Here is an 11,445-nt window from a genome sequence, read left to right as displayed (position 1 = left end):
ATTTTGCGGAAGCAGTCTGCTATACTAACCCAACGCTGTCGACCGTCTGTCTCAACCCTCTTAGGGCCATGAGCATACCCTGCGCATAAATCCCTCCTCCTAGTCCTCTCTCGCACCACGGGCAACGACCTCCTCTTCGTGAACTTTTGAACAGATTGAGCAGGTTCTAAAAGCAAGCAAGCAAGCCAAAATGGCAGCCTCCAGTGATGCAAAGGGGTTCAAGCAGGATATGGTCGTTTCGATTCGATATCGAAACGACTTGCCTCCTCCACCCATGGCCCCAAAACTCCTTGACATCGACACTGGGGGATTGGCCCAATATCTCACAACAGGCTACGCTTCGGCGCTGGCCAAACGCGAAGAACCCAATATCGAAGTGGACGCAGAAGGTGGAATGCCTATAGACATGGTCGGAGTACCAGGCTACTTTCTCGGAGACGAAAGCGCAATCATGGCTCCAGAGATCCAAGCTGTGCTCGATCCCGCCGACCACGCCCTCATGCTCTCAATCGACCAGCTCAAGAGTCAAGGTGCAAAGAACAATGTTTCCTTCCTGCGGAAAACACAGTACATGACCGCTTCACAAATGGCACGAGCAAATGACCCTCTAATGCGCATAAATCCTCGCGCGCGAAAAGTATCCGAGAACAAAACTGCTCCTTTACCCGTTGCTCGCGACGACAAAGAGAACATCAAAAGACACATCCAGAAGGGTTTCGACATCGCGTATCCAGAAAGCATACCCTACAACCCACCCGAAGCCAAATCCAACCCCATCACACCTCAAGATCGAGACACTTGGAATAACCCTGTCCACCCTGACAATCCCAGACTCAAACCAATCGAATTTTACCCCATCCTCCCCGACCTCGACGCGACCACCGACCTCTCAAGCAACTGGCAGGCCCTCAAGTTCGAGAAACCACCCTTACCACCCATTCGCGGACGCCGCGACGACCGCATCGACGTAGGCCTGCTCATGGCCGCCGAAAACACGGCCGAGACCTCTAAATGGCGTGCTAAGAAAAAGGCATTCGAAGAACATCCAGAGCTGTACGAAGACCCCGGGCCAGAGCCTTATATGTGGTCCCTCAACATACCGAAACAAATCGATTCCACGGCCCGCATGCGCAAGATCTTGGACGACAGCAACCCTTCCAAGGACGATCCCGCGCTGTACGCGCCCCTGCTCGAGGAATCCGCCGACGGTTCGCAGCGTCTACCCTTCGAACGGGTCCGTGTGTACACTTCTGCGACGCAGAACCCCGTCGACCCTCGGCGGATCATGGCACTCTCGCTAGTCAAGGCGGAAAAGTTGGCGAGTGGGTCGCGGCTACGCAAGCAAGGCTCCGCGGCGTATTATTACCCCATTCTTGACCGCGTACGCATGAAAGCGGACAGGGCCAATTTGAACAGAATGCGCTCTCAAGATACTGAGGACGAGTTACCGGTGCCGGACCAGTTGATGGTCACTTTCACCGAGCCCGGGCCGCAGGAGAAAGTTACACGACACCAGTTCAGGGGTGAGTATGACGACAGCTATGCGGAAGAATATGCAGAGATTGTACGCGCGGCCGAGGCCGAGGCCGAGGCTCTGCGCGCGGAGGAGATTGTGCAGGAGCAAGGAGAGGTGCATGAGGGTGCGCTGGATGTGAGTATGGCCGAAATCGAGGCTGGCGAGGAGGCCGAGGTGAGCACGGCGACGAACAGGGTGAGGCATAGGGATAGGGATGATGACCGGAGCACGCCGCCACCGGTGAACGGAAATGAGAATGGGATCGAGGCTGGAGATGCTGACGCCGACGAAGATGAGGATGCCATGCGGGATGATTGAGCTGGCAGCCACTGAGCAGGACTATGTGACCATGAGCATCAATGGGCATTGGCCCGTGGGAGCAAGCAAGACTTGCCGGCTGGCGGTATCATTACAATAGCGTTTTCAGAATGGTGCCTACAGGTAGCATGGCAGTGAGATCTCTTGTGAATACATCCCTGAATTGATGCGAATATAGTTTTGAAGTGATTTTGAAACTTTTCTCTTTCTATTTCAAGCATTGATGGGCTCCCTGCGTCGGATACTACTATTTCATAGGCTCCTCTCGTCAAGCCCAAGCTTGCCATGCGATCCTGCATGTTTTCACCTTCGTGAAACACAAATGCTGAAGCATCTGCCAAGATGACCATACATGGCTTCGTTCGCAGGCCCTCAATATCTCCTCCAGTATTGGACGAAACCCTTCGTCTTCCCCAGCCCACAAAGTGAGCCGTGAGCGGCGTGACTTGGCTTACATCTCCTAGTCATCATCAAGTCCATGGCGTTCAACCATCAGAACTGAGCCGCTTCCTGGTTCAACACTTCCTCGAAGAATGTCTTTGCGGCCATTCTCCATTTCGAATCATGTTCAGTAAGACCTGGCCAGATTCCTCAAGTACCAGTCGACCAATCTCCGCCCCTGCTTTGCCTCACTGATATGGATCAGGTCGCCCTCGATAGCATAGTCCAGCTCGCTGCCATTGACAGTCTCGCCGTCCAACAAACCACCTTCAGTCCAGCGAATTTGCCTGCTTCTCTGCTTATTGACGAGCAACCAGCTGCGTAGCTTCTCGGGCTCGACTTCAAGGAAACTTGACAGCTTTTTCAAATCCATAGTCGTGTAGAGCTTCAAGTACGACTTGACAGTCGGATTGTACAAGGTGTTCTTGACTTCATCCATGAATATATCGGTGTGGTGCTCGACCGGGTCGATGTTGAGCGATGGGTTATCGAAATCTGGTGGCGTCGGGGTAATGAACTTGGGACATGCAGACTGAAACAATTCCTTGTACACTGGCAGAGAGTCGGGACCGCCACGTTGAAGTTTGGCGAATTTCTCGCCATACTTCTCGCGAAGTGCCGTGTGAATGGTATCATCGAGACGAGTGGGTGCGAACGACACACATATCGCGATAAGTGCGTACATCTGCTCCGTCTTCTTGGCAATGGCGTCGAACTGCTGGTTGCCCTTTTGGAAGTTTTTGGTTCGCGAGACGTAAACCAAAATGTGGCTGAACATGCGTACAGCATCAGCATACCGGCGGAGCATCATATAAGAGAAGCCGACGTAATAGTAGGTGTTCAGATGGGCGGCCATGACTCGCGCGAACATAGCTTTCTTGTTCATTTCGATATCATCCAGCGTCTTCAGCGCCAAGCTGAAGTCGCCGAGCAGGCAGTGCACCCTCAGCAGACCGATGATCGAGAAGTAGCCCAGCATGCGGTAGAGTGGTCGAGAGCCGTACTCGCCAGCGACGGAGTTCGGGTCTTCGTTCCGCTTTTGTGCGGCGAGTTGCTCGTTGATCTGGGAGCGTTGGATGAGCGAGTACAAAACATTCAATACTGAATAGCAGCCCCAGGTGTTTGGATTTTCTCGCAGAACTTGTGCCTCCTCTTCATTCGGTGCTGTCCGTGCAACACGGTTCCGGTATCTGCAGAACGATTCGAATTGGTAAATGAATTCGTCGATAACATCCCACGCCCAGTAGTAAGACGGTTGTTCAATATCCACAGGTCCATCTGAGTTCAGGATGTAGTGGAAAAGGCTGCAGTAATTGTCGTATGAGGCAAACTTGGTCTCTAAGGATGCCTGGTATTCGAGAGGTGCTGCCGCAGCCTCCAGCTGGGCTCGAATATCTGCTGGCCCACTGAGCGATTCGGTTCGTTCAATGTCCGCTCCATCGTTATATCTTATCTGTTCCTGATAGTCTTGGACGAGCTCCTCTTCGAGCTGATCGTCCTCGTCGATCCTGTTGCCATTCTGGTATGACATTTTGGCAGTTGTAGAACAAGGTCAGAATACAGTGGTAAGGGACCGGTCATGCGCAGTAAGATTCTGGGTCTGAAGAGGATTAGAAGAGGACGTAGAAGACCTCGTCGCGCACAGGACTCCAGCAGTTGGACAACCTGGAGATGCCTTGAGGACGATGATGCTCTGTGATCAACCGGTGTAAAAGTGCGGCGCACTCGAAATTTCGAAAATGTGGGGTTATGTGACTCTTGTACTCCGCCGTAGTCTCAGAGCCTCGTTCTGAGGCACGTGAGATGCGGCAATCTCCTTCTCAGCCTTGTCCATAGTGACATACCTAGCTCGCTAGTAGGTACTACAGATTACATACTACATACTACATACCACTCTGCGACTGACATTCAATCTCATTGTAACACATATTCACCTGTTGGCAATTCGACTATGGCGACCTCCTACGAGCCTTTCAATCAGACTTTCAAAGTCGCACTGATCCAGCTATACCCCAAGGTAACGCACTCCCCATTATGACTTCGGCTTCAACCTCGTTCGTAATACCTTTGGCAAATGGGCTATAATGGAGACCTACATCACTTTAGCACCAAAGGCGTATGAGGCGCATCATGAAATTCTACTGTCGCTGTTATCATTGACCGAGCCCCGCCCGATGCACCTTACAAGAATGCCCTATGCTTCCGACCAACTCCCCGGGGTGCTGAAGGCGGCACACATCCACCTCAGCCGCTGTTACCTGGACTCCCGCTGTTACCTGGACTCCCGAAACTTACTCTTTCCAAAATCGCAATACTAACACATATGTCCAGGCGCTCGACCCGGAACACAACTTCAACACAGCAGCAAATTACATCCGCGATGCCGCCGTCCAAGGCGCCTCCCTCGCCGTGCTGCCTGAGTACCACCTCACAGGCTGGGTTCCCGACGACCCCAAGTTCACCGACCTCGCCCAGACGGCCTACTCCTACGTCCCTCGCTACCAGGCTCTCGCTAGTGAATTGAAAATCAACATCGTCCCGGGTACAATTGTCACCGTCGACCCGAACCTCCCTCCTCCGGGCGCTAGCAACGGGACGACTCCAAACCCATCAAAACCGCCCTCTCTTCTCAACATTGCGCCCTTCATCTCCTACACTGGTGAACTTCTGGGAAGCTACACCAAAGCCAACCTCTGGCTCCCCGAACGCAGGGTGCTGACATCAGGTCCGGACTCAACACGCTCATCTCACCAATCACACGCCCCAGCGTCCAGCGAAGGTCCGCCCTCGACACCGCCAAATCCGCACTCGATCATAGAAACGCCCCTCGGTCCCGTCGGGATTGTGATATGCTGGGACCTCGCCTTTCCAGAGGCGTTCCGTGCGTTGGTCAGACAGGGTGCCAGGTTGATAGTACGTTATCCCTCCATTTTACCTGCTCTATTTCCCCACTCGGCGCAACTTGAACTCCTCGCCTGACCCTTGCGATCAATCCTTTCCCGCGGTGGTACATTCGGATGATAATGGTCTGACATTCCGAAGATAATCCCCACCTTCTGGACACGCGACGACTTGACTCCGGAAGCGCGCCGGTACGGGCCTGACGTCGACATCATGTTCCTCAAAAACGCCCTAGTAACACGGTCTTTCGAGAACACCTGTGCCATTATATTCTGCAACGTGGGTGGACCATCTGAGGAAGACTATGCTGGTCTATCTCGTGTGGTGCTTCCACTTGTCGGTCCGGTTCACGGCAGTTTCGAGGACAATGAGCCTGGGATGAAAATTGTCGAAGTCGATATGAAGACAGTAGATATTGCCGAGGAAAATTATAAGATCCGCGAAGACCTAGCGAATCCTTCCTGGCATTATGGTTACGAGATCGGGAAGTGAATATGTCAATAATTGAGGCTGACAATAACGTTATGTTCTGCATTGGTATCCGACGGGAATGCGGTCGCCGACATGACAAGGCAAGTTTGCCCTAGGCTAGTCCAATCGAAAGGAACATGACATGGTCAGTTTCGCAGAATTGAAAGAGCCACGACGATTAAACGAGGTAGTCTTTGAAATTCAGTTGTTTGAACATACAGTGTTTCAGCACTAGATGCACAGCTGGCAATGCTCGTTTGTCCTTCACGGTTGGCAGACCTGTCCTGTTTCCTCAGCGGACTGCACCCTATCCACTCACAATATTGTCCTCTTGTCATCTGCGACTGACGAGCCTGCACCGCAGAGGAAACGACTGAGAGAGACGCTAGCACCGACGGTCGTCATACAGATAAGACAGGCTCTTAATTGCACGTCAGCCTTCTGAGTCGTTAAACAGAGCTGCGAACCGATTTCTGAGTGTGATCGCACTTTTCTTGGCCCGGTCTGCTTCGTCATGATTGTCCTTTACCGGCCTAGGCCTTATTGGCTGCGCACATTCATCTGGGTAGAATTCAATGCGCACGCACTTGTACTTTCGTCGAGAGTGCATACAAGTTCTAGCTGTGAATGCGTGTGAGATACCGTTCAGCGAAATGAAGCAGTGATCATTCGAGAACCTGATGCTGACCACTTCGAGATTGTAAATATGGTCAAGGTCGTCGCGTATGGACTCAGCAGTCATGTAAGGCTTATGGAACCGAATGACAAGGTTGCGGGTGGCATCACAGGAGGCGATCCGACGTGCGAGACTGTCGCTAAGGTAGACCTGACGGTCGTTCCATGTGACAGACACCTGCTACTTGTCAGCCAGCTGTACTCAGCACAATTTGTGAAACCATCTAACCTTCTGTCCCTTCACGTAGATATCGTTCTCTTTAGCATGGTGCAAGAAGCTTTCGGCCGCAGCATGATCTAGAAAAGAGATGCGTAAATAACCATCTCCATGATACATCTGCAAGACGGCTCCACCGCGTACAACCTTTGTGAGGTCGAGAAGCGTTGTTGAAGAAGGCAACCCCGTCAGCAAAAGTGTGCGATGTTCATGACTAGTAGCATCCTGTACCTCCTCTTGGACAACTTCCAGTGCTTCCTGCTGAGCGTCGCCATCAGAGAGAGTCTCGGATCCGGGCGTGGGTGAGCGGGCAACGGGTGCGATGTCACTCCGTGGCTCTGGCCCGAATTCCTTGGGGGAAGGGGCCAAGTTGACAGTTTTTGTCTCCGAGGTCGTACTTAAAGTTTTCTCAGGTCTCCAGTTGCTAAGGACGCGCGAGGGGGGGAGGCTAGTGGCAGTGTTGGGACGCTTCTGGGGTGGGAAAGGTGAGAGATTGCTGTTGACTAGGACGTTGATGGTGTCCTCGTGAGCACCACCTGCAAGAAGGGCCTGGCGGAGTGACAAATACTCTCGTGTGGATTGTATCTGCGAAAATGTCATTGTTAGTTCGGAAGCACACAACGACGTTGTAACAACTTGCCAATGATTCATATTCACATAATGGGATTGTGACAACATCTCTACGGTTTGACTACAGTCTGGATCAGTCCACGGCACGAGGGACACAATATGTCGCTCCCTACCTCAACCGGACTGCGTAAATTGAGTCAGCTAGGGGGGTCCTTCAAGGTAGAAGGCCGCGCAGTCCGGACAACACTTACATGGGCAGACTATTGGTGAAGGTCATTTCTGATGCGTTTGTTGAAAGTACTGTCGTATTGACTGGGTGAGTGGGATAGACGAGTTGAGCGCGTTCGCAGGAAGCTTTTCAGGGTTGGGCCAGAAGCCGTCACCTCAGAAGCACCTGCCCGGTCATGTAGAAAGAGGTGCGGCATATCATTCTTTTGGCACTGAGCTCAACCTGAACTTGATCATAACATCCTCCCAGTCGGTAAGGCACTCTTGAAATGCTGGTTAGAGATCAGGCTTTGTGAAAATGTGTTCCTTTGTCAATTAGAGCTTTGCTGAAATTGTTCTCCATGCTCTTTCAAGACTTGCTCTGCCATTTCTATGCTTCCCTTGATAAGTCGCGCGCGTTCATGTGGATGAAGGTCAAGAAATTCTTGAAATTCCTGGTACCAAGTATCATCCTTCGCTGGACCCTTGCCGTCGTAGCCAACAACCATCTCTGCGATTATGGCCAAAGCCACACGGATCGACATGTCACCGCCATACCGTGTAGGGAGTTCCGCCTGGTTGAGTGGCTTGAAGATCGACTCAGGATCGTTTTTATCCGTTGCTAAGGCCAAACATTCCATCCTATCCTCTGAATGCCACCACTCTGGTAGGATAGCGGATCCTTCCACTAGGTCAAGAAACCGTTGAAAATCGTCGATTGCTGCCAAGGGTTCCATCGTTAGTATTATTTGAGGCACACATATCCGGGAGTGGAAGCATTCAAGACCTACCATCACCCTTTGCCCACACCAAGCCGTCGATGGGCTTTCCGGGATAGTATATTCCGTGGTCTTCGTCCCGCGACAGATGATCCGTTTCGACCCGAAGGCGGTAGGCATCGACGATCATTCGCAGCACTTGGTCACGTTCTAAGGACGATAGATACGTATTTGGGGTTCCTTTGCCCTGAACGAGATTGCAGAATGGCTTGTGTACGGGCCAGTTTGCTTTCTGACACCTAGAAGACGGTCAGTATGACTTTTCCATCATAAGCTTCGACTGCTTATCATACTCTTTGGAGCAATAATCAATCAACATACATCCATTACATCGTCTCAGGGGCTTTTGGAATCCCAGAGCTAGACAATTGGCACAAACCGAAAGCTTCTTGCCATGAAGGTATTCATGTTCGATTCGGCTGACGTAGGATACGCCACACATTGGAAACGTCTTCTTCGATGTGGTCATGATGATCTGTTTGCGCTTTAGAGCTTGATTGGTCTAATACTAGATGTTGTAGTTGTGACGCTGCGGAATATCGAGTGCTTTGAGACAATATGCGAGATCGTACGGAGTAGGTCGTCCGTTGCTTTGAATAAATTCCCGGCCTCTCCACCGTCGAGCCGTCCAACCTGCTTGGCGATCTCCTTTCGACCCAGCCTTATGCACCACGTCAACCCTTTGAGTCCGGAAACGCGTCTTCGTTACCTGTGATTTAGGTGAGTCTACGGGGAACTCTCAGTGGGATATAAGCTGGGATTGCCGATCAACAACTGCATAGCCCAAAACAAATACAATGCGAGGAATATACGAAAAAAGTACGAGTTCGATTCTGTACTACCACATGCATTATTGCTGTTGCTGTTGATCATCATATGACACTCTAGCAGTACATTAATGATGTTTTGACGACCGCTGGCTCGAAGATGGACCGAAGTCTGAGTATATCACGGACTTCTGTATCAAGTTGCAGCCACTGAGCCGAAGAAGGGCTGTATCCGATAGCTGTCGTAGCCAGATTCTCCCACTGCAGCTGTTCCTCAACCAGATATTTGCATCTGTGACCGGTCAGGGCGCCCCCTTGGAAAGCGCCGAGCTGTCAAACAGACATTGCAAACTTATCACTGTCGCAGGGAAGGGAGACTGGGAAGTATTGCACCGGCGGCTAGTCCTGGTGCGCGATCCCAAGGCCTGAAATTCCCGCGGCGTGACTATCATTGACTTCGCGAAGTCGGCATGTCTGGGCGCCACTCCTCGAAACAGCTCTTCAACCTTCCACTCTCATGTTGTTGAAGTGCACGATCCAAAAAGGGATAACTTTTCGCGGTCCAGCTTCAGAGCCAGATATCAGGCACATAATCCGCCGTCAACCGAGGGTCCTCGCCATATTGTGCTTGCCATTGCCCAAAACCACCCTGGAGCACACATATCTCTTGAGCAGGCTTCGTCTCTTCACCTTGCTCTAATTTCTGCTCTTTCGCCTCGTGACTCTGCTTGGCCCTCGCGTACCTCAAGGCGGCTCTAGGACCCCTCTGTTGGCTCAACATGCAGTGAAAGACAACTCTCTCTTTATCCTTGAGGGTCCTTACGAGTTCAGGTATTCGAGCGTCTAGCTGATCCATAGGTATCCATGTGCTACCTTTGATATTGCCGCCAAGGTGATCAGAGTCTCGGACATCGATTATAGCAATCTTTGGCTGCTCAACAGGGTCAAGGAGTAAAGGAGCCAGGACATGTCCTTGCAGCTCTGTGAGGGAGGAGAGGGTTATCGGCGCAGAGCCAGAGGCCATATTGCGGACCGAGACAAGAAATCGCTTGCGTACACTGGATGGCGGAGTGGTGAGATGCCTTCTACTTATAAGCAAAGAGCAAATGTACGGCCTTGTAACGCCTAGTATCATCGATTTACATATGAGAGTCTCCCAAAGAGTTTATGTCGAGATTGAGCTGCGATCCGCGCACTCGCATTTCAGGGCAAAATATATGTGCTCCGCATAAGCTCCCTCCTCATTGGTTGGGTCATTGGACCAGCTTAATTCAGATTTCCTGTTCGACAAGGACCTTTCGAGCTCATTTATTCAATCTACAACATCAACGCCTGGCTTGCTGCAAGACCACTGTCCGATCTGCCGCTGCGAGGAGTATTCAGCACTTTGGCCGGGCTGACTCCGCGATGGAAGCTCTACCAACCCTGCAACGATGCTTCACACTTTCGCGGCCAACTCGATGCGTCCTCTCTCCGTCGACTTCCACCTTTCGAGCCATTAGACCAACCCTCTCCCTCTCCTCACGGAGAAGAAGTTTCACGACCTCTTCTTGTTTCTCTGAAGAGCAGCCTCCCAAATCCTCACCGCCGCCGCCCAATTCCAACTCAATATGGCGTAACCTTGTCTCAGAGATGCGAACACTACCTCCGAAAGATGGTCAATCCGCCAGCCGCTCGATGCAGGCTTTGCGAGGCCAAAGATCGCGATCGCCGTCCCAGGCCCAGATATTAGAGAGCGTGAACGCGACTGTCATGGGAAGGCCCGTTGACCAGAACAAGATGGAGGAAGAGCTTAGGGGGGGCAGCGGGTCCTCGGTAGCCTTGCGATTGAAGCCCACTCTTGGACGCACTGTAGATAACGTGTTCGGCGAGCCCGCGAGAGGGTTTCGCACGCTCGAGCGGAAGTGCGCAGAGAATCGAGTCAGGGCGGACGCAAGAACTCAGGAGAAACATGTGCGGAAGGGTCAGCGGAGGAAGGACATCAGAGCGTTGAGGTGGAGGAAGCTGTTCAAAGAAGGGTTCATTGCCGAGTGCGACAGGGTCAGGAGGATGAGGAAGCAGGGTTGGTAGAAGTTCCGCATAGAATACAGCAGTCGCTAAATTACGGATGGAAAATGTACCATGGCGGAGGTTCAGTATTCTTCGAGGAGAGCAGTGTACAAAAGCGAAGCGATCAGGTACGTAGATCTGTCTTATGATCATGAAGGCATCGTGAATGCGTTCATCTTGGCCAGTACCTACGTGGCTGGTGGAAAGGTCATCTCGACCATGGTCCTCCTACCTGAAGGCGTCTTCGATTCGAGCGGCATACACGCTGCTCACCTCCACAAACCCTGCTGGAACACGTCAATGCTGTGGTCAATTTGACTGGAAATGGACCTGTCGACTGAGAAACTGTTGTCTTTGACTGCATGGCCCTATGAGCGAGCTACTCTGGTTGACTGAATCATTTCCAGCTCATGCTCCGTGTTCCAATACCTGCAGCTGGCAATTCGAATGAAGCGCGATGGCCTCTTCCTATCCAATGCTCTCACATTTCGCAACGCCTGTCTGTCCTATCCACACAAAAGCCAGGAAGAAATC

The 11,445-nt window shown here is 51.9% G+C and overlaps 6 protein-coding genes across 6 annotated transcripts; 3 read left to right on the top strand and 3 right to left on the bottom strand.

Annotated features, from left to right (window-relative positions):
- On the top strand, positions 1 to 2,012 carry PV05_04450 (uncharacterized protein). The gene has a single exon (XM_013460850.1). It carries the CDS (start codon positions 191 to 193, stop codon positions 1,832 to 1,834), a length of 1,644 nt encoding a protein of 547 aa, XP_013316304.1. The 5' UTR covers positions 1 to 190; the 3' UTR covers positions 1,835 to 2,012.
- Positions 2,012 to 3,963, bottom strand: PV05_04449 (eukaryotic translation initiation factor 3 subunit L). Its single transcript, XM_013460849.1, has one exon. The coding sequence runs from the start codon at positions 3,804 to 3,806 to the stop codon at positions 2,403 to 2,405; it is 1,404 nt and encodes a 467-aa protein (XP_013316303.1). The 5' UTR covers positions 3,807 to 3,963; the 3' UTR covers positions 2,012 to 2,402.
- Positions 3,964 to 4,148: 185 nt separating this feature from the next.
- Positions 4,149 to 5,879, top strand: PV05_04448 (uncharacterized protein). Its single transcript, XM_013460848.1, has 3 exons — positions 4,149 to 4,292; positions 4,607 to 5,188; positions 5,318 to 5,879. The coding sequence occupies exons 1-3, from the start codon at positions 4,227 to 4,229 to the stop codon at positions 5,666 to 5,668; spliced, it is 999 nt and encodes a 332-aa protein (XP_013316302.1). The 5' UTR covers positions 4,149 to 4,226; the 3' UTR covers positions 5,669 to 5,879.
- A 201-nt stretch (positions 5,880 to 6,080) lies between these two features.
- Positions 6,081 to 7,386, bottom strand: PV05_04447 (uncharacterized protein; the record flags this gene model as incomplete). The annotated part of the gene is made up of 4 exons (XM_013460847.1): positions 6,081 to 6,500; positions 6,552 to 7,124; positions 7,283 to 7,292; positions 7,361 to 7,386. 4 exons carry the CDS (start codon positions 7,384 to 7,386, stop codon positions 6,081 to 6,083), a joined length of 1,029 nt encoding a protein of 342 aa, XP_013316301.1.
- Positions 7,387 to 8,933: 1,547 nt separating this feature from the next.
- Positions 8,934 to 10,014, bottom strand: PV05_04446 (uncharacterized protein). Its single transcript, XM_013460846.1, has one exon. The coding sequence runs from the start codon at positions 9,995 to 9,997 to the stop codon at positions 9,431 to 9,433; it is 567 nt and encodes a 188-aa protein (XP_013316300.1). The 5' UTR covers positions 9,998 to 10,014; the 3' UTR covers positions 8,934 to 9,430.
- Positions 10,015 to 10,180: 166 nt separating this feature from the next.
- Positions 10,181 to 11,414, top strand: PV05_04445 (uncharacterized protein). Its single transcript, XM_013460845.1, has one exon. It carries the CDS (start codon positions 10,270 to 10,272, stop codon positions 10,930 to 10,932), a length of 663 nt encoding a protein of 220 aa, XP_013316299.1. The 5' UTR covers positions 10,181 to 10,269; the 3' UTR covers positions 10,933 to 11,414.
- Positions 11,415 to 11,445: the final 31 nt, after the last annotated feature.

The sequence above is a fragment of the Exophiala xenobiotica genome (genome assembly GCF_000835505.1).
Source record: "Exophiala xenobiotica strain CBS 118157 unplaced genomic scaffold supercont1.3, whole genome shotgun sequence".
Taxonomy (NCBI): Eukaryota; Fungi; Ascomycota; class Eurotiomycetes; order Chaetothyriales; family Herpotrichiellaceae; genus Exophiala; species Exophiala xenobiotica.
The sequence above is the reverse complement of the archived record's forward strand: the minus strand, read 5'-3'. Positions and strand labels throughout refer to the sequence as shown.

Coding starts and splice junctions, on each gene's coding strand:
- PV05_04450 (XM_013460850.1), top strand. CDS start 191: ATGGCAGCCTCCAGTGATGCAAAGGGGTTCAAGCAGGATATGGTCGTT.
- PV05_04449 (XM_013460849.1), bottom strand. CDS start 3,806: ATGTCATACCAGAATGGCAACAGGATCGACGAGGACGATCAGCTCGAA.
- PV05_04448 (XM_013460848.1), top strand. CDS start 4,227: ATGGCGACCTCCTACGAGCCTTTCAATCAGACTTTCAAAGTCGCACTG. Junction 4,293..4,606: donor TGATCCAGCTATACCCCAAG/GTAACGCACTCC, acceptor ACATATGTCCAG/GCGCTCGACCCGGAACACAA. Junction 5,189..5,317: donor GACAGGGTGCCAGGTTGATA/GTACGTTATCCC, acceptor GACATTCCGAAG/ATAATCCCCACCTTCTGGAC.
- PV05_04446 (XM_013460846.1), bottom strand. CDS start 9,997: ATGATACTAGGCGTTACAAGGCCGTACATTTGCTCTTTGCTTATAAGT.
- PV05_04445 (XM_013460845.1), top strand. CDS start 10,270: ATGGAAGCTCTACCAACCCTGCAACGATGCTTCACACTTTCGCGGCCA.